Source organism: Marmota marmota, unplaced genomic scaffold, assembly GCF_001458135.2.
Source record: "Marmota marmota marmota unplaced genomic scaffold, marMar, whole genome shotgun sequence".
Lineage (NCBI taxonomy): Eukaryota > Metazoa > Chordata > Mammalia > Rodentia > Sciuridae > Marmota > Marmota marmota.
Genome location: NW_025999949.1, coordinates 25,342,156 through 25,359,759, shown reverse-complemented (window position 1 = coordinate 25,359,759; position 17,604 = coordinate 25,342,156). Strand labels below are relative to the sequence as shown.

Below are 17,604 nucleotides of genomic sequence, written 5' to 3'. Positions count from 1 at the left end.
GGGGGGGGGGCACAGGCAGAGCCACAAGCCCGCGAGCTGATGCGGGGCCCTTTCCAGGACCCGCTCAGGAATCCCAGCACCCGGCTGCCCTGTCCCCCTGCTCCCAGCAGCTGGACTCTCGGGAAACGGTTCTCCTTTCACCCTCGGACGGCCTGGCCCTGCCTCTCTGCTCACAGAAGGCGGGTGACACAGCTGCCTCATGGCCCAGCACCAAGGGCTGTTCTTCCACTTTCAGCTCCTCTGCCCCGGTGCCTGGAGTCCCCTGCCCTCTCCTCCCATCCCGGGACAGCCCTGCAGGTGCAGCCGGGGATGAAGACCCTCAGAAAAGGATGCTCCTGCTCCCCAATCCCCCAGCTGGACAGGAGCAAGGCTCCTGAGACACCCCCCCAGGACTGCCGGAGCCGAGCAAGGCCCGTGACGCGAGCAGGAAGGACCTCAGCTGTACACACTGCAGATGAGCCTCCTCCCCCGACGTGGGAATCGATCATGAAATGAAGATGAACAGCCGTGGGAACACGCAGGCGCCTGCGCTCCCGCTCCAGCCGACGGAAGGCAGCTGCATCGCCACTCAGCAGCTTGGCTCCCGGGAGGTCCACTCACGGGCACCCTTCAAGGGCACGGGGCAGCAGCCTCCTGAAGGCCTCCCTGTGCAGAGATGGGCCCTCCCTGCCTCCCATGCACACCCAGCCCTCTAGAGCATCCGCGGGTTCTGCATCTGCAGATTCAACCAACTGCAGACAGAAAACACTTGGGGGAAAACCTGCATCTCTACTGAACGGTAAAGACACCGTCACTGTTCCCCAGACAATGCAGTGTGACAGCTACTTACAGGGCATTAGCTATATAATACGCGATCTAGAGATGATCTTAACTACACGGGGGGATGGGCACGGACTGTAGGCAAACAGTACTCCAGAGCTACCAGGGACCTGAGCATCCTTGCACCTGGAACAATTCCCCTGAAAACGCCGAGGGATGACTGTGCTCATACCCCACGTGCTGCCCGTCTCCCTCACCTGACTGAAGGACAAAGCCTCGCTCGCTCCACCTCTGCATGTCCCGGGAATGCTGAACACCAGGGCAGACCAGGTCCCAAGTGTGTGGAGGGAGGCTGCGAGGGACACCATATCAGGGACACCACATCGTGCAGCTCTCTGCAGTCACCTGTCTGGGCTCACATCCCAAAGCCCTCTCACCAGCACCACTCTCTCACCTCCTCTCCATCCCTGCACACCTTTCAAATTGGTGGTGGGATCACACTGTTTCTATTTCACCAGGCAATTAATTCTTTCCAACATCTTGGGGTATTTTTTTTTTTTTGGCACTGGGGATTGACCACTGAGCCCCATCCCCAGCCCTATTTTGTATTTTATTTAGAGACAGGGTCTCACTGAGTTGCTTAGTGCCTCGATATTGCTGAGGCTGGCTTTGAACTTGCGATCCTCCTGCCTCAGCCTCCGGGGCTGCCGGGATCACAGGCATGTGCCACGGCGCCCAGCTGGAGCTGTATCTTAAGCTGCCCATTGCAGTCGAGTGCAGGGACTCATCAGCTCTGCTTGGGACAAGGGCTGCACACAGCCCCAAAGGAAATTCACAAGCCAGCTCCCAGGCTGACTGGGTGGTGGGTGAAGGGCAGAGAGCACATGGTCTGGCACATCAAAGGAACAAATCAATACGAAAAGACCTCTTTCATCCCAGAGCACTTCCTCCTCCTCACGGGCAGTCTGCTAAGCTCTGGGTGTCCACCCTCATGGGACACCCACACCAATCTCATGAAGCAGGCACTGATACCGTCCCTCGCCTCCAGATGCAGAATCTGGAGCTCAGCGAGGCTGAGTGATTTGCCCAAGGTAAGGCAAGAGTCCAAGCGGGAAGACTGAGGTCTGCCGAAGCCCCGGCCTCAGCTCCCTTTACTCCAGGCAGACACAGACGTAGCACAGCTGGGGCACGTGACGGAGGGGAAAGGAGGAAGGAAGAAAAGCAATGATCCCACTGGGCAGAGGAAGACCTCCCAATCCGCCCCGCCCCCCCCAGGTGTTGTGACCTGATACCTAACCCACCTGCTCCTCCTCTCCCCAGAGAAGTCTCCAACGTCAGAGCAAGACAGACGGATAGAAGTGGGGAGCTCAGCCAAGAGACGGTGGTGGGCTCTCCCTCAGCTAAGGCACCGGGAGAGCAGCCTAGGCACAGGACTGTGGGCAAGGCAAGGACCAGGGCAGTGCAGCCGCAGCACACTGGCTTCCCGGGCAGTCGAGGGCAGCACAGGAACCAAGAGACCCCTCCCACCTGGGTGTCGTGGGAGCTCAATTACCACTGCAGCCAGCGTAGAGGGGACTTGCCCCTCTATGCAGGAGACCCCTCCCACCTGGGTGTCGTGGGAGCCTGAAACAGGCACAGACAGGGTAGAGGGGACTCGCTGCTCCAGGTGGGAGACCCCTCACACCTGGGTGTCAGTGGGAGCTTTTACACCGCCACATCCATCCGCCACACCCATTCGCCACACCCCACATTCTGTTGCTGAGACCACCAATTCCGAAAGTCACATTTGCTCCCACAAGGCTCAGGAGAACATCCCTTACCTCAAATATCCTATCTTTCCTTCAGGGAAGTCCTGAGGGGCTGAATAGAGATGCATTTTCTCAGATGAAAAGCACTTAGATCCCAGGTGTAGCCAGATTCTAGAAATACATAAGAAAAAGAGAATTATTAATATTAATGTTTCTCTTGAATGGATTTGATAAAAAGATGATTCATTCAATTATAAAATCAAAACTTCATATTCACTATATGCCAAGTGAAAAGCAACCCCCTAAAAGAGACATTTATTTGCCAACTATTATGTGCCAAGTCCTATGGGATGCCTTCTATACCTTTGGAGATCGGATCCGATATCCCCGTTTCAGAAAGCACACAAGCAGCCCAGCCAGAACTGGCACTTGGGTCCTCCTGACTCCCAAGTCCCTGCCCATCAATCCTGTCTCCTTTCCTACCAGAGCTTTTCAGTCATCCGATAGCAAGAATTATGGGGGGAGAGGAGCAAGACACAACCCAATAACTTCATGCTGGGAATGGCTCGTCCTTGGAGGCCCGGCTCATCCCGTAGATGGTGGAGATTGTGTGAGCCAGGCAGCTGCATCAGATTAACTTTGTCATAAATTTTATCTAAGCTCCACACAATCATCTAGCATGTGATCTGTGGTCAACATGCATTACTTACTCAGGGAACAAAAATTGTAGTGTCATCAGAGATTGCTATCTTAACTGATCATTGAGAGGGTTCCATGGGGTGGCCAGAAGGATGGGACCTTGCAGGAAGGAGCATGGAGGCCCCTGGCCTCATGGCTCAGGAAGACCCTCTTAGGCTACCCCAGACCTGGCCTGGTGTTTGTCTGGGGGCTCGGGCACATACCGTCTCTGTCCTTCGAGGACAGTGATGCTCCAGTGTGGACTCCACAGAAAGCCACATTGTACATTTACAATCACATTCACAGCGGGGTGCCCCCCGTCCCTAAAGCAACCCAACATGTTGGCAGTGACATGGTTAAAGGGATGGGGCTGTCGGCACAGGCTCAGGACAGAGGACACTGGAAAGTTCTGAAGGGGGATTTGCCTTCAGTTCTAGGAATACTGGCCAAATATCTCTGCCCCACAGGTGGGAGCAGTGGGCAGGGCAGCTTATGTTTCCCAAGCCACGATGAATCCCCCTCTCTCCTCTGGGAAGGGCATGGCCATGTTTGTTGCTTTGAGGCAACATTCTCCCCTGGGGGGTCAGCACCCCAGACAGACCTGCAGCAGCTCAGCACAGTCGCGCCTCCTCCTGTAGAAGTGCTGGTCCACCCGCCCAGCGTGCAGAGCCCGGTTCTCAGCAGTGCAGGGTGGATCCCCCCACAGGAAAAGCACTATTGGCCGCCGCACACTCAGACACCGGCCCTGGCGCCTCTGCACCCACAGCCTGCGCCCACCCGGGCTCCCCGGGCACTTAGGCAAGGAAAGCACCTTTTGCCTTGCTGTCAAGACACACTCTCTTGGTTGCCCAGAAAGGACAGCAGGACTTCCTGGCTGACAGTGGCTCTTATCAGACCTCCTGGGCTGGCACCCACCCCTCCTGCTCCAAAGGTCTTTTAGGGGCCTCAGCAAGTTAAACCCTGAGCCTCAGGTGGTTGTCCTGAAGACTTGTTCCTAGCCTTGAGAATCTCCGCAGAGCATAAAATTAAAAGCACTTAGACATGCACCTCTTATTGTCACTTAAACGGGGGCCTGAGATTTCACTGCTTAGATGACTCCTAAGAAAAAAAATAAAGTCTCCCCTCTTCCTAGCTCCTGGGTGACTCCCTCAGCGCAGGGACTCAGCCCCTGGGGCTGGGGAGACTACGTGAGGCAGGGAGAGTCCAGAAGAGACCAGGGCTGGGGCAAAGGTCCCCAGCTGCAGCCAGGCTATGGCCCTCACTTCCCAGATCAGCCATCTGTGAAATGGGATGGACTGAAGCACTGCCCACCTCCCGGTGTGCCGTGGGCGACACTGGACAGCACAGGAAGGAGTGGCTCTGTAAACTACAGGTGCCTTCATCACGACCACAGAGCCGGTGACCAGCACACCCTGCCAAGGATGCTCCGCTCAGGACCGTCCCATGGAACCCCACTGAACACCCACGGTGATCCTGGGGGGTCAGGACACAGGAACACTCTCATTTTAAAATGGAAACTAACACTGAGGCCAGTTAAGGAGGCTGACGGACCCCTAGCAGAATGTGCAGGTGAACCATTGGTTTGCCAGGTGCCCCCCACCCCCGTGTCGGCACAAGCTGTGGGAACAGTGATAACACAGATCACTGGCTCCTGTAGGAAAAAGAACCTCTCTCCAAGGCAGCCTAATGTTCTTAATCAATGTGTTAACCACACGCAAGGAGCGATGTCCCAGGGAAACTAGGGGCTCATTTTTAAGTTTCCCTAGGGGCTGCAGGCACAAGGGAGAGAGGCCTAGGGTAGCTGGGGGCCCAGAGCCTGGTACAAAGTGGGAGGGTCCCCATCCTGTCTACACTCTGAACCTGGACAGCAGTGGGGTCACTCCCACACAAGACAAACCAGGGGCAGGAGAGTGGTGCAGCACGGGGCGGCCATGGGGAACCCGCTCAGATGTCTGGGGAGCCCGGCAGAAGAACAGGGAACAGGGAGAGGCCCAAGGTGTACCATGAGCCAGGGCCTAGGCCTGGGGGGCCGCCACCCAGGCCTCCGCCATCTCCCCTCAACACAGCCCTCAAGGACAGGAAATTCACTCGCTCTGGGTTGAAAGGACTCTGCAGGTGACCTGTTCCAACAAGTTGTGGGCCCTCTAAGGATGCTCACAAGTTTTCCTGATGTCTCCAGGATTGCAAGAGCCCTACTCCAGCATACTCTGCTGTCGAAGGAACCCGGGCCACTATGACAGGAAGATCTAGGCCCCCAAGACCTCCAGGACGCAAGAAGCAGAGAGGTAGAGAGGCCCCAACCCCTTAGCCGTTCTGCTTCAAGGTCTGCCAGCAGAATTCCCACTGTGTCACCAGTGCCAGGTCCTCTATTCCTCTCGTAAGCCAGAAGGCAGGGTGGTATTATCTTCCCTTCTCCACCCAGAAGGGGAGGCAGGGCCTGAGTCACCACAGTGGAGCTCACCTGTAATACCAGTGACTAAGGAGGCTGGGCCAAGAGGATCACAGGTTAGAGGCCAGCCTCAGCAACTCAGACCCTCAGCAATTCAGCAAGACCCTGTCTCAAAATAATAAAGGGCCAGGGATGTAGCTCAGTGGTAAAGCACCCCTGGGTTCAATCCCTAGGACCAGGAAAAGGTCAAAAGAGAAGAAGAGCAGCACCCACAGCACCCCGGCTGCACCCACCGCTGCAGCCAAGCAGCCTCTCCTCTGGGGCAGGAACCTTGAACACCACCTACACGTGGCCCAGGTAGAGGAGCCAACTGGACACACAGATTGCAGCCAGGACCAGCTGCCCCCCAGGCAAGGACCCTCAGCCACCTGGACAGCGGGAGAAAGCCAGCCATGAAATAAGACTGGCACACAATTTTGACCTCAAAATCAGCCAAACCCCATCTGCCCACTGCAAGTAGACCACGGGATGGACTGTGGCCCCTACAGCAGCTCTGGATGGCAGAGGGTGAGACCACTTTGCCCCGGAAGTTTCTGAGTCCAGGCCAGCCTGGGAATATGTCGCTGCCCTGAAGGAAGCCTCAGAAAGTGACACAAACCCAGATATGGCCAGACGTCTCCCAGAGGTCAGCAAGCCCGGCTCCCATGCTCACCAGATTCCAACAGGTACAGGCTGCCAGGCCAGAGCTAGTCCCCACCAGGTTGCTGTGTCACCACGGGCAGTCAACTTAACAACCTCTCTGGTCCTTGCCTGTAATCAGGCATCGAGTGGCTACCTTCCCAGATCAGGGTTGCACCGTGATGGATCGATGGACATAGTCACTGATAGCCACAGGGGAGGGGACCACCAAGGATATAGGGGACGTCGTCGAACAAGTGGTGAACATGAGCTTTCAAGTACGAAGGTCCTAACCCAAACCAGGGGCATTCTACCAAACGACTGGCCAGACCTCTGCAACAAGGTCAAGGTTGGGGAACCGCCAAGGAGATGCTGCAGGTTAAAGGCAAGGTGAAGGGATATGGCTGCCATGGACAAGGGACTCAAAATCAGGAAGAAGTCGTCCAACAGGACATCAGGATGCCGGATGAAACTGGTCCGTGCATTAGATAATTCAGTTGCAGCAATGCTACATTTCCTGAGTCTGACAATCCCACGGTGGTTACACAAGAGAATCCCTTGTTCTTCAGAAATGCATCCTGAATATTTAGGGATAAAAGGTCATGGCTGCACCTTATTCAAATAGGGGAGAGAGAGGAGAGTTTTTGCAGTGTAAGCTAACAACTGGTGAATCTGGGTATACAGCAGTTCTTTGTATCACCCTTGTGATTTTTTTTTTCTGCTAGTTTGAATGAAGTCATCAGAATAAAAGATGATCAAAGGTTAAAGACAAGGAGAGACACAGGTCTAGGGAGCTGAGAACTAACCTTGCTCATGCAAGCAAAAAATAAAGATCTTTCTAGCATAACCCATGTTACCTACTTACAAACGTTGCAATTCACGGTGTAGAAAATTACAAAAGATAAAACTGAAATTCAACTGAACCACCACTTTGTCCCACCAAGGAAAACAAAGGAGAGTGGATCATTACTGTCATTAATGTGACCCAGGAGCAGTTTTTCACAGGACCAACAGAAACAAACAGGACACAGTCTTCCCATCAGGCAGCTGGGTACATGGGTGAGCTGGCATCTGAACCCAGGTTGCCAAACAGGGATTCCACAGGCAGTGGAATCCTTCAGTGGGTACTTCAGGTCAGCACAGCAGCAAGACCAGCATTCCTCTGCCTCAGAGACTCGACCCTGAAACCCAAAGGTGGACTGCAGGGGCCCCATCCCGTGTCTCTCTGCCCTCTATGTATGAGCACAGTACTGTACACAGCAGGTGCTCAATACTGTTAGTAGACACAGTCACTGACATCCATCTTTTCAACAATACACAGACTATCTTTGGAAGACCCAATAAACTGGTGACAGCCAGGTCATCTGGGAGACAGTAATCTGGGGACACAGGCAGGAGGCTTCAATGAAGTGCTTCTCCCTGTTGGATGTTGTGTCTTGTGATGACTTATTGCTGTGATCTGAAAGTAGTCTGTCCCCACTGAAGCTCATGTCGAAGTGACCGTCATAGTGGGAGGTGGGGCTGCAAGTTGTTCAAAGGCACTCATGCCTTCCTTAGGCCTGGGTTATTTCTCATGGATGAGTGAGTTCTTGCTTGCTTTCATGGGACTCGACTAGTTATTAAAATAGCATATTGTTAAAAAGCAAAACTGCCCTTGGTATTCTGCCTCTTCTGCACCTGCTGTCTTGTCCTTCTGACTTCTGCCATGTTATGAAGCAGAATGAGGCAGCTGATAATCTGGGATTTCCTGGCCTCCGGAACAGTGAGCCCAAATGAACTGCTTTTCAAATCAGCATCTCAGGTGTTCCATGATAGCAAGAGGAAACGTGCTAAGAGGCTTATTCCAATTTCAGCAAAAGAATAAGACCACTTTTTCAAAATGTATTTTAATTAATTCCTTCTAATAGCAAAATTTATTTTCTACTTAAAACAAAAATTATTTTGTTTTGTTTGAACCCCAAACAATAAATGACTGCAGTTACCATGTGAGCCTGTTCTGTGCTCTGCTGTGCAAGGCCTGGTCTCTGGCACCAGCTGTCACTCAGTGAACACCCTCCTACTGGGTGAGGACAGAGGGTCTAGAAGGACTAAAGACTCAGGAGCAGCAGCGACACAGGGGATCAGGCGTGGCTAAGGCCAAGTCTGTGTGTGTCTGAAATCCCAGCTCTGCTGCGAAACCCATGGAAGGGAGCTGGCCCCCACTAACCCTGACCCCAGCTACCAACCCCGACAGTGCACCTGCCAGGAAGCGGACGGTGCTTCCCGACAACACAGGAGGCAGGCAGGGTTCTTCCCATCCCCATCTGACAGCTCAAGAAACCAGGGCAAGAATGGCCAGGAAAGGCGCCCACGGTGTCCACAGAGGAGAAAGGGTGGTAGGAGGGGGAGAAAGTTGAGCCCCAGCAACCAGGCTCTGGAAGCCTGCGCCTTCCCCAGGAGGAACAGGGAGGTCCACCAAGGCCCTGTGGAAGAGGATCCGGAGCTGGAGACCACTGGTTTCCAAGCCAAGTGGCCTGGGGGGCTGTATGGGTGAGTCAGGCAGCAGCGCCCAGCAGCACTGTCTCCTGTGGGGCCTGCAGGAGGCGAGGTGCTCTGGAACCATCAAGTGCCCTGTGAATCTCACCACTGAAACCAGGACCTAGGGGCGTGGGAGCAAAGAGACTGGAAGGCCGCTGTGACGGGAGGTTTTCCCTGAGCCGTGGAGGCAGGGTCACCTCCTCGACCACCTCAGACTTTCCTTTATGTACCTACTCTTGCATTCAACTTTCCCTCACAAACATCCTCCCACCGTAGTTAGGGGTGTCAAGTGATTAAGTCACCACCAAAAGTAAATAGTTTCATTTCTCCAACCCCAAAAACCTCCCTTCCTGCCAGCATGCTTGGGTCTTGTCACCTAGAACATCAAAGCCACTGCTTTCAGTAAAAGCCTCTCTGATCACCTGGGTGACTTGTGCAGATAAACACAACCACCATGCCCCGGTACCTTCCTCCTGCTCCCGGGGAGCCCAGGGCGTTGGGAACAGAGCCGCACACCCTGCGCCTCTCTCCTAGCACCCAGCCGCGGCCCTGTCCCCATCAGGGGCTTCCTGCACAGGAAGGAGGCTAGATCAGGCAATCTCTATGCCTCTTTCATATCTAGAATTTACTGATCTCATCTCATTCTCGCTGCTCAGAGTCTCTACTTCCTGAACTGTAATGACAGCTCATTTGCATACAGGAAAAAAAATCTAAGTGGTTTTGTATATACTGTAGTTTTTGGTGACTCACAGAAAGAAAAAATATATATGTGTATGTACGTGTATATGTGTGTGTGTGTGTGTGTATGTGCGCGCGTATGTGTTTCCACTTAGTTCCATTCTCTAATTACTCAAGTGATGTAAAATCACTGAGAATGGGACCCCAGGGGAAGTTCCAGGCTACTGGGAGTTAAAACACCAGTGAACCTAAGTTCGGCAGGGAATTTCCCACGGTGGACAGGTGCACCAACTGGTGAGTTCAATGGAGATTCCCCTCCCTGAGAAAACATCCCAGACCCATTCAACTCTCCGTTCTCAATAAGCCATCTTCTAGAGAGCCAAGGATACACTGGGCCCAAAGTTGGCCCAGAGCCCACAGTCCAGGAAGTCACACCCCCAGAATGAAGGTCGAGTCTTCCAGGAAGCCAGATTGAACCACCGCCCACCTCAAAACCCCTAGATTGTAAACTCTGAAGGAACAGCACTGGTGCCCGATGTGTAACAGGATCAAAATAAACCACTGCCAAAACAGTAAATATTTGCTGCTTCCTACGAAGCTTAGATAATTCCCTTCCACAATACACTGAGTGCTTCTTACATGCTGGGTCCAGAGGACAAAATGGGAACAAAGCACCTACATATCCATTTGGCCATCACTCAAGGCAGTGGGTGGAAGCGCAGGTAGATGATGCTCAGCTGCCGGTCCTCTCGAGAGGCCATCTGGATATCGCTACCTCGGGTCAAGGTAGATTATCCTTCCAGGCAAGGCTACAAGCAGTGACAGATAAACCTCACCCTGATTTAGGGCAACTCTCAAAGGTTGTTCTCTTTCCTGGGTGCCTGTAGGACTGTCCGTTGTTGTCACGCCGTCACAGCTTGACCTCTCCCTCTGTCTCATCCTGGATTCATCCTCCTGGTCACCCCGCTGTTGATCCCAAAGGCACCCCATGATAAACTCTGCTCACTAGTCTACATCTCCACAACTGCTGCCCAGGGAACCCAGCATGCACCCAGAAGGTTCCTACGGTCTGTGCTCAGGTCCTGTGGCACCAGGATGAAGACCAGTAAGTACAGCGAGCAGCACTCCTAGGTGCGAGCTGCTTCCCTGGAGCACCATGTTGACCAGGATGCCGAAGCCGCCCGGGTTCACAACCGTGATCAGTGAGAGCGACGGAGAGCGTGCAAACACTCGCGCTGGTTCTAACACGGGGCTGCGTCCAGGTGGTTGAGGTGGACACCCATTTCTTTATCTTTGTTTGCCCAACACCCTGTACAGGCATGATGGCTGGCAAAGCTTCTCTAGAGATTAGGTGAACGTACGAACAAATGGATGATGGACCCATACGGCTGCTGAACGTGAAAGCCACTTCTGAAACTGCTACCCAATAAATGAAGGGCAACGATGACTTCGTGTGCATTTAATGAGTAATTCGCCATGATTCTCAGGTACCGTTAGCGATGAAGGTGATGACTAAGGTACTCATGGAGAACTCCCTGGAAGAAATCGGCAGCTTGTGCCCTGCAGCCTGAAAGAAAGGAGAGAACATACAGGAAAATCACTGGCATTAGCAAGCCGAGTCCTGGCTCTGTTCATGAGCTACCAGGTAAACACCACCACCTCATCACTGTGACAGCCCAAAGGGGCACGGCAAGGGGACAGTCTGTCCCTGTAACATCTATCACCGTGAATGTGGATTCCGACTGCCTTTGACCAGTGGAGACAGTTGACAGAAGGCACTAAGATCCATCACTGCAGCTTGCAGACTTAATCCTATAGTGATAAAAGCCATCACGCTCCTGGGACCCGCGTGATGGGTGACAGCTGCTAGCCCATGCTTCAGGACGAAGGGAGACTTCTTGAAGAAGCCATCCTGGGGTTGTCCACAGGGGCTTCTCTCCCCAGCTCTGTCACTCCCTTAAAGCAGCTGGGGGCTGGCGCCTCCATGCTGAGAAGCAGCCTCAGGGGCAGACCTGGGCCAGGAGAAACCTGGATGTGGCCTCCGTCTCCCTCCTGGAGTGACAAGACCCCCGAGGCTAGGCTCATTCAGGGGCTCATTCAGGAACTCACTGCGGATGGTGAAGCCTGGAAAAGGAGATGGGGGTGTTGAGGGGAGAAGGGATGAGGCCAGCGGTGAGTGCAAGGGAGTCCTGAGGACGGCGGGAGGGAGGGGTGGACTGGGCCCCGAGACATCACGGAACCAGTGACTTCACAGAGGCACGTTATGAAATGCTGTGGTGTGTTCTAGAAAACACCAGTGCCTCTGGCCTGTTATTACAGGTCCCTAAGCTGAAGCCATCTCAAAAATGCTGGGCCATGGAGGATGGAGTCCCACGTCGCAGGGAGGCAGTAAAGCTCAGAGAGCAGGCAGGCGGGCTGTGTTGAGAGCTACCTGCGCTGGGATGGGGCTCCGCCACCTCCTTCCTGCACAGCCACAGGTACACAGGGCCCAGCACCTCCCTGAGCCTGGGGCCTTTTCTGAGATACAAGGTGGAGGATATGGAGCTCCTGGAGCGCCCGCAGGAATCACAGAGCCTGTGTGAAGCGGTGGACACAGTTAGTGGTCACTGAGCAGACGCTGCTCTTAGATCCCTGGTTCGTGGCCTTGTGCTGCTTCCCAACTGTGCTCACAAATCCCCCGGGGTCCAGGCAATTCTCCTGCAGGTCAGTACTGAGGACTTGATGTAGAGGAGGTGGGGACAGCAGGAGAACAGCCATTCATCTTGACCAAAGCCGCTCTCCTCTTTTTTTTTTGGCGGGGGGCGGGAATACTGGGGATTGAACCCAGGGGTGCTTTACCACTGAGCTCCCTCCCCAGTTCTCTTAACTTTTTACTCTGACACAGGGTCTCACTAATTTGTTTAAAGCTGGCCTCAAACTTGCCATCCTCCTGCTTCAGCCTCCCAAATCGATGGGATTACAGGTGTGCGCCTGGTTTAGCAGCTTTCCTTTAACGAGTTAATTATTTGGACACGGCTGGTGCCTAAGATTTCAGTTGTCAAAGCAGGTGGAGGGTTAAGAAAGCACCAAAACTCCAAGTCTCAGCCTTTCATTTTTCTAAAGAAAACGCTGAAGGCTCAAAAAAGAAAAAAAAAAGACTCCTCTGAACTCATTTGGCAATTCACAGGTGAGGACAGGGGCGCTGAAGCTGGAGGCCCCGAGGCTCACACTGCTGCTGGTACACACAGGGAGAGGCCTACAGTGCCGAAGCGCCAGGGAGGGGGACTTGGCGTCCCAAAGAAGATTACAAGGCCTCGTTGCTAAAGCCTGTGGAAGGAAGAGTAAAGGAGATGTCCAGTGGAGGCCAACCCCAGGCACAGGAAGAGTGACCCCTCCCACATCCTCGAGAGCCAGGCTGGCTGGACCAGGAACCAGCCCAGGGTCCCTGAGGGCTACAGCTTCAGAGCTCCCAGGGTCAGAAAGGGGAACCCCAGGTTAACAAATGCCAGGACTGAGAAGGGGGGGGGGACTAAGAGCAGGACAGCCCCTTCCTTGTCTAGAAATCACAGCTCCCAGGGGACTATCCTGTCATGTTCCAAGTCACCTGTGGGTCTCCCTCTGCCCCCAAAGTAGTCCCCTCTGAGCAGTTTCCTGACTTCTCCCAGAGCAGAAAGGAGAGAAGAAAAAAAAGAAATGACTTCTCTCAAGTGCAAGTGCTCTCGAGTGACCCCGGGTCAACTATCACCCGAGGAATCAGCCCAGGCAAAGGAAGGAAGCCTGAGCATCAGAGAGAAGATCAGCACAGGGGGATCACTCATCAGGCGTGGATCTCCACCTCCCCCGTGCAGGACCCTGGGGCGGGGGGGCTATCACTTAGACACCAGCTCTGAAAGGCAGACTTTTTGTCCCAGGATGGGCAAACTGAGGCTCAGGGAGTCTACTTGAGACAGCTGGACCTGAAAGCACACTGCAGAGAGTGCCATGTGTTCACAGAAAGACCTGCTTGATGTGGGGCGTTCCGGTGTCCCTTTTGCTTTCCTTCACATCCTCTCAACTAGGAATCATTTAATACACACACACATACACACACACATAGATATATAAAATATATAACATATATAAAGGGAAATCAGCCTGTAGGAACATGGTTTTATTCAATAAGACATAAATTTCTTGGAAGGGGTGCAGGCAACAGCCAACGCACCAGAATGCTGTAGAGGGGAGTCCTGCTCTAGAGAAGGATGGAAGAGGTGACTTTTGAGGTTCTTCAAATGCTGAGATTCTGGGCTGAACACGTAGCTCAGCGGTAGAGCACTTGCCTAGCATGTGAAGACCCCAGGTTCAATCCCCATTACCACCAATAAATACATAAGCCCTAAGATTCTGTACCTCTAAGTTGAAATTCCAATTCCCATCCTATGATTCCTGCTCAGCTGAATATGGGTATTTCTACACATCCAAGCACACACCACTGGCTCTTTAAAATCCAGCCCGGCCTCTTCCAAGTAGCCTCAGCCTTCCTGGGGAGGAAGGCTCCAGCCAGAGGCACGGCACGGCAGTCAGCAGAGATACAAGGTGCTGGAGAAGCCTCAGCCCCACAGGATGTGGTGTGTGAGGCAGCAAGAGAAAATCAGAGAAAGCTATCTAGAAACGCAAGCAACCCACAAATAAAGAGACTTAACAGGAACACACAGGGACTTTTCTTCTTTTTTTGTTGTTGTTGTTGAGTAAGGAAGCCCAAAAATAATTGAAGGGAGGTGTGTCTCAAAGTTATTTCTAAAGAAAAACCATACCTTGCTCATAAGAAAATCCTAAGGGTAAAAGTGTGAAGTTTAAAAGTCATAAAAACCCCGAGTCCGTCCAGTGAGTTCATGCAGAACTTGTGGATGTGAGGCGCGGCTGTTTGAGTCCCAGCCTTCCAAGGGGAGCCAACGGGCTAATCGACTTCCACACAAAGGCTCAATTTTGAAATTCACTGGTTTTAAGTGAAGGCTGCAGTGTAACTGGCTCAACTTGAAAGAGTCCACATGGAAAGTAACCAACTTGGTTCAAGAAGCAGCCAAAGTTAGCACTCCCAAAGAGAGTGGTAAACAAGCAGATGGAAAGAAGAACACAACCTCACTAAGGGGAAAAGGTACAACCCAACAAGGGACCATTCTACAGCATTGGGTTTTCTGAGCTCATAACACCCAGTGTTGATGCCACTGTAGCGAAAGTGACATGTCCACGTGCTAACAGAGGAAGCATAAGCAATCCTGTTGGAAAGTAATTTGGTAATAAGGATCTGGAATCATAAAGCCATACCCTTTGACTCAATGATCCTTCTGCTAAGAATCTGTCGGAAGGATTTTCCATCAAAGGCATGTGCGCAAAGATGTTCACAGTAACAGCAATGTTACTATGTAACCCTTACGTGTAACAGAAACTTATTAGAAACTTTGATTTTCAACAACATGACTGGCTTGAATATGATTTATCAAAGAACCATTACATATGCTTTAAAAATGATAATTTACAAAGTGTTTTAATAAAATAGATAAATGTTTATAACATCGGATAAAAAAATGGCTACAGATTATTCCCCCCTATATCTATGCCTGTGTAAATTCTCTGTTCAGTGTATGAATGGAGCATATTGGATATCTGAAGCATCGTGATTAGTCACGGGGGCTGCTTATTGATTTTGTCTTCTCCAATTCCATTCTTGGCAACGACAATGCTGTTGGTGCAATATGTGACAGCAACCATGGTGGTGACATTTTACTGGTAAAACTGCAATAATGTATGGACAAGAGCTGGGACAGAACCCTGGGGCACTAAACACAGAACTCAGGCTATGAGAAAAGATCAACTCAGGAGGCTTTTGAGGATTAAGTCAAAGAAATGTGATCTCTAGGCAGAGAATGGAAAATGTAGGCACGATTCAGTCCTTTTCCTCCTCCCCAGGATGCCCTTAGGGTTGAATCCCAGATCTGTGTGCATTCAAATGTCCTACTCCTAATATATAAAGCCCTATGGAGAGGCCTACAGATGATTTAAATCTGAGTTTCCTAAACTAAGTGTTTTTCAAAAAGGTAACTCAGGTCAGCAACATGTTATGAGGAACATTATTTTCCTTTCATTTGGAACCTGGGTAGAATTCCAGAGTGGACAGGAACCCTAACAACGACACTACAAGCACAGACAGCCAGATTAAGGGCCAGCGCTCTGCAACCTCAGGGACCTCAGCTTATCCTGACACCAATACTGTCAGCCTTTTGCCTCCGAGCAGACCCTGTGTCCTTAGTTTGACATTCATAAAACAGGGCCAGTTCAGAACCCTCCTCCTGCAGAGGCGTGAGGCGTGAGGATTAAGCCCCGCGGGCAACAGTGACCTCTTTCCCTGTCTCCATTACCCTGATGTCCTGACTGGTGTGTCTCCCGTGTCTTCATGAACCACATGTACACAGGTGGTCAGAGAGTGCCCAATCAAATGGCCAAGTGAGGTTCAACCCAGGCTGGCATCAGGGTCATCTGGAAGCTTCCAGAGGCTCCAATGCTCCTGTCCTTCCCACAATCAGCTGGTTCTCTGGGCCCCTGGCATGGCTCCTCCTTATAGCTGAGCCCACTGTGCCACTGGGCTGGAGTACAACGGGCAAAGCAACCAGCAATTTCTCCTTCATGTTCCCAAGACAGCACGGGGCAGAGGTCTTCCTAAATGAACAGAAGCCAGGGTTCAAGAGCTCTTTTTGGAACAATTCAGCAATCTTTGAGAGACTGGCCAGGGGTGATTGGCTCCCCAAATCCTGCCCTGCTGCTCAGTCCAGCAACTTCCTGCAAAGTAGTCAAGTGGGCCACCTGGAGCGACGTGCCGCAGAGGCCAGTGGGAAGCACTGATCAACATGGCAGTGACAATGACAGGCGAAGCCTGGTGCAATGCACAGTTTCCAGGTCTTGCCGCAGCCCCTACAGGATGGAGTGTAGCAGCGACTGCTGAGCAATCTGCAGGGCCCCCAGAAGCAGGCGTCCAGGGAGGTTGAGGCCAGATGTCCTGCCTTTCCCGGCTCTAGTGCAGAAAAGGCACAGTGACTCTCTGGCTGGCTTTTCAAGGGTGGTCTGAGTAGATGAGGGGCCTGCACATGCTAGGCAAGCGCTCTGCCACTAGGCTACAACCCCAGGCCAGTGTCGTCTTGATGACAGAGATCCCAACCATGCAACTCTTAGTGAGTCACACTCAGGGACCATTCAGTGCACACCCTGTTCCTAAAAGGTCAGACAGAAAAGACATCTTTGTAACCCCAGGTGTTTGCAAGATCTCTCAAGATCTCCCACTCTGCTCTGACAGATCCAGAATTTCCCAGGCTGCCATTTGGAAAACTCAGCGCAATGCGCTTGTGGAACGAGCCAGCGGTCCTTCCAGAGCCATCCTTGAGCTCCACTCCTCCTGCATGCCGCTGGCAGCTGGGCACCACCATGAACCAAGAACAGGGACCCAAGAGGAAGCAACACCCAAGCCACGGGATTCCAGGAATTTCAGATCCAAAGTGCACGTTCCAGGCAGCCCCGTGCATACTACAAGCACTCAATAAATGTCAAAGGAGGTAAACTGACCAGAGGGACTTTCCCATGTACATATGAGGCCTGTGTGTGATGGAATACTTCTCAACAAATCTGCCTTGGGCAAGTTCTAGAACCACCATGAGCACCTCTCCTTATCTGCATGTATGAAGCTGAGATTAAAAGGAGTCTTCAAATACCTGAAATACTTTACCCTTCCCTCTTTATGACAGGGGGAAGCGCTGCCCATTAAGCTGTCCCTTGCTGAAGAGCTACCAGGGACACAGGATGAGCCTTCCTAAAGTGGCCTCACAGCTGGCCCAAGCCTTGAGCCACTGCTGGGCAGGAGTGTTTACAGACCTCGCAGTCCCGCCCAGAATACGCACCCCATGAAGCACCCCAGTGTCCTCAGGGCTGCCTGACACTAGCCTCTGCCATTTTTGTTTCCTTCGGCCAACAGCATTTCACAAGCCTACCTGTACCCACTACTGGGGCTGGGGTGGGGATCTGGGGCACTCAGCAGATGAGGACTCGGACTTCAGTGACCCAATCCAGGTTATGCCCTCCCTCTACCCGCTTCTCCAAGCTCTCCAGAGCCAACCTCCCCTTCTCCCCAGTTCATCGCCTACCTCACTCATCGCC

General features: G+C 52.6%; 1 protein-coding gene across 37 annotated transcripts in view; it reads right to left on the bottom strand.

Moving 5' to 3' along the window:
• LOC107142918 (COPII coat assembly protein SEC16-like) overlaps window positions 1-17,604 on the bottom strand; it is a 392,435-nt gene that overhangs the window by 257,640 nt on the left and 117,191 nt on the right. For 32 of the 37 annotated variants that reach the window (XR_007347227.1, XR_007347223.1, XR_007347233.1 and 29 more), the window contains one exon: window positions 2,580-2,678. Coding sequence is in view for 4 of the 37 variants with exons in the window: in XM_048802125.1 (XP_048658082.1) it covers window positions 2,580-2,678 (99 nt within the window). In the remaining 33 variants the exon portion in view is untranslated. The other 5 variants (XR_007347244.1, XR_007347225.1, XR_007347228.1 and 2 more) reach the window with 4 other exon arrangements.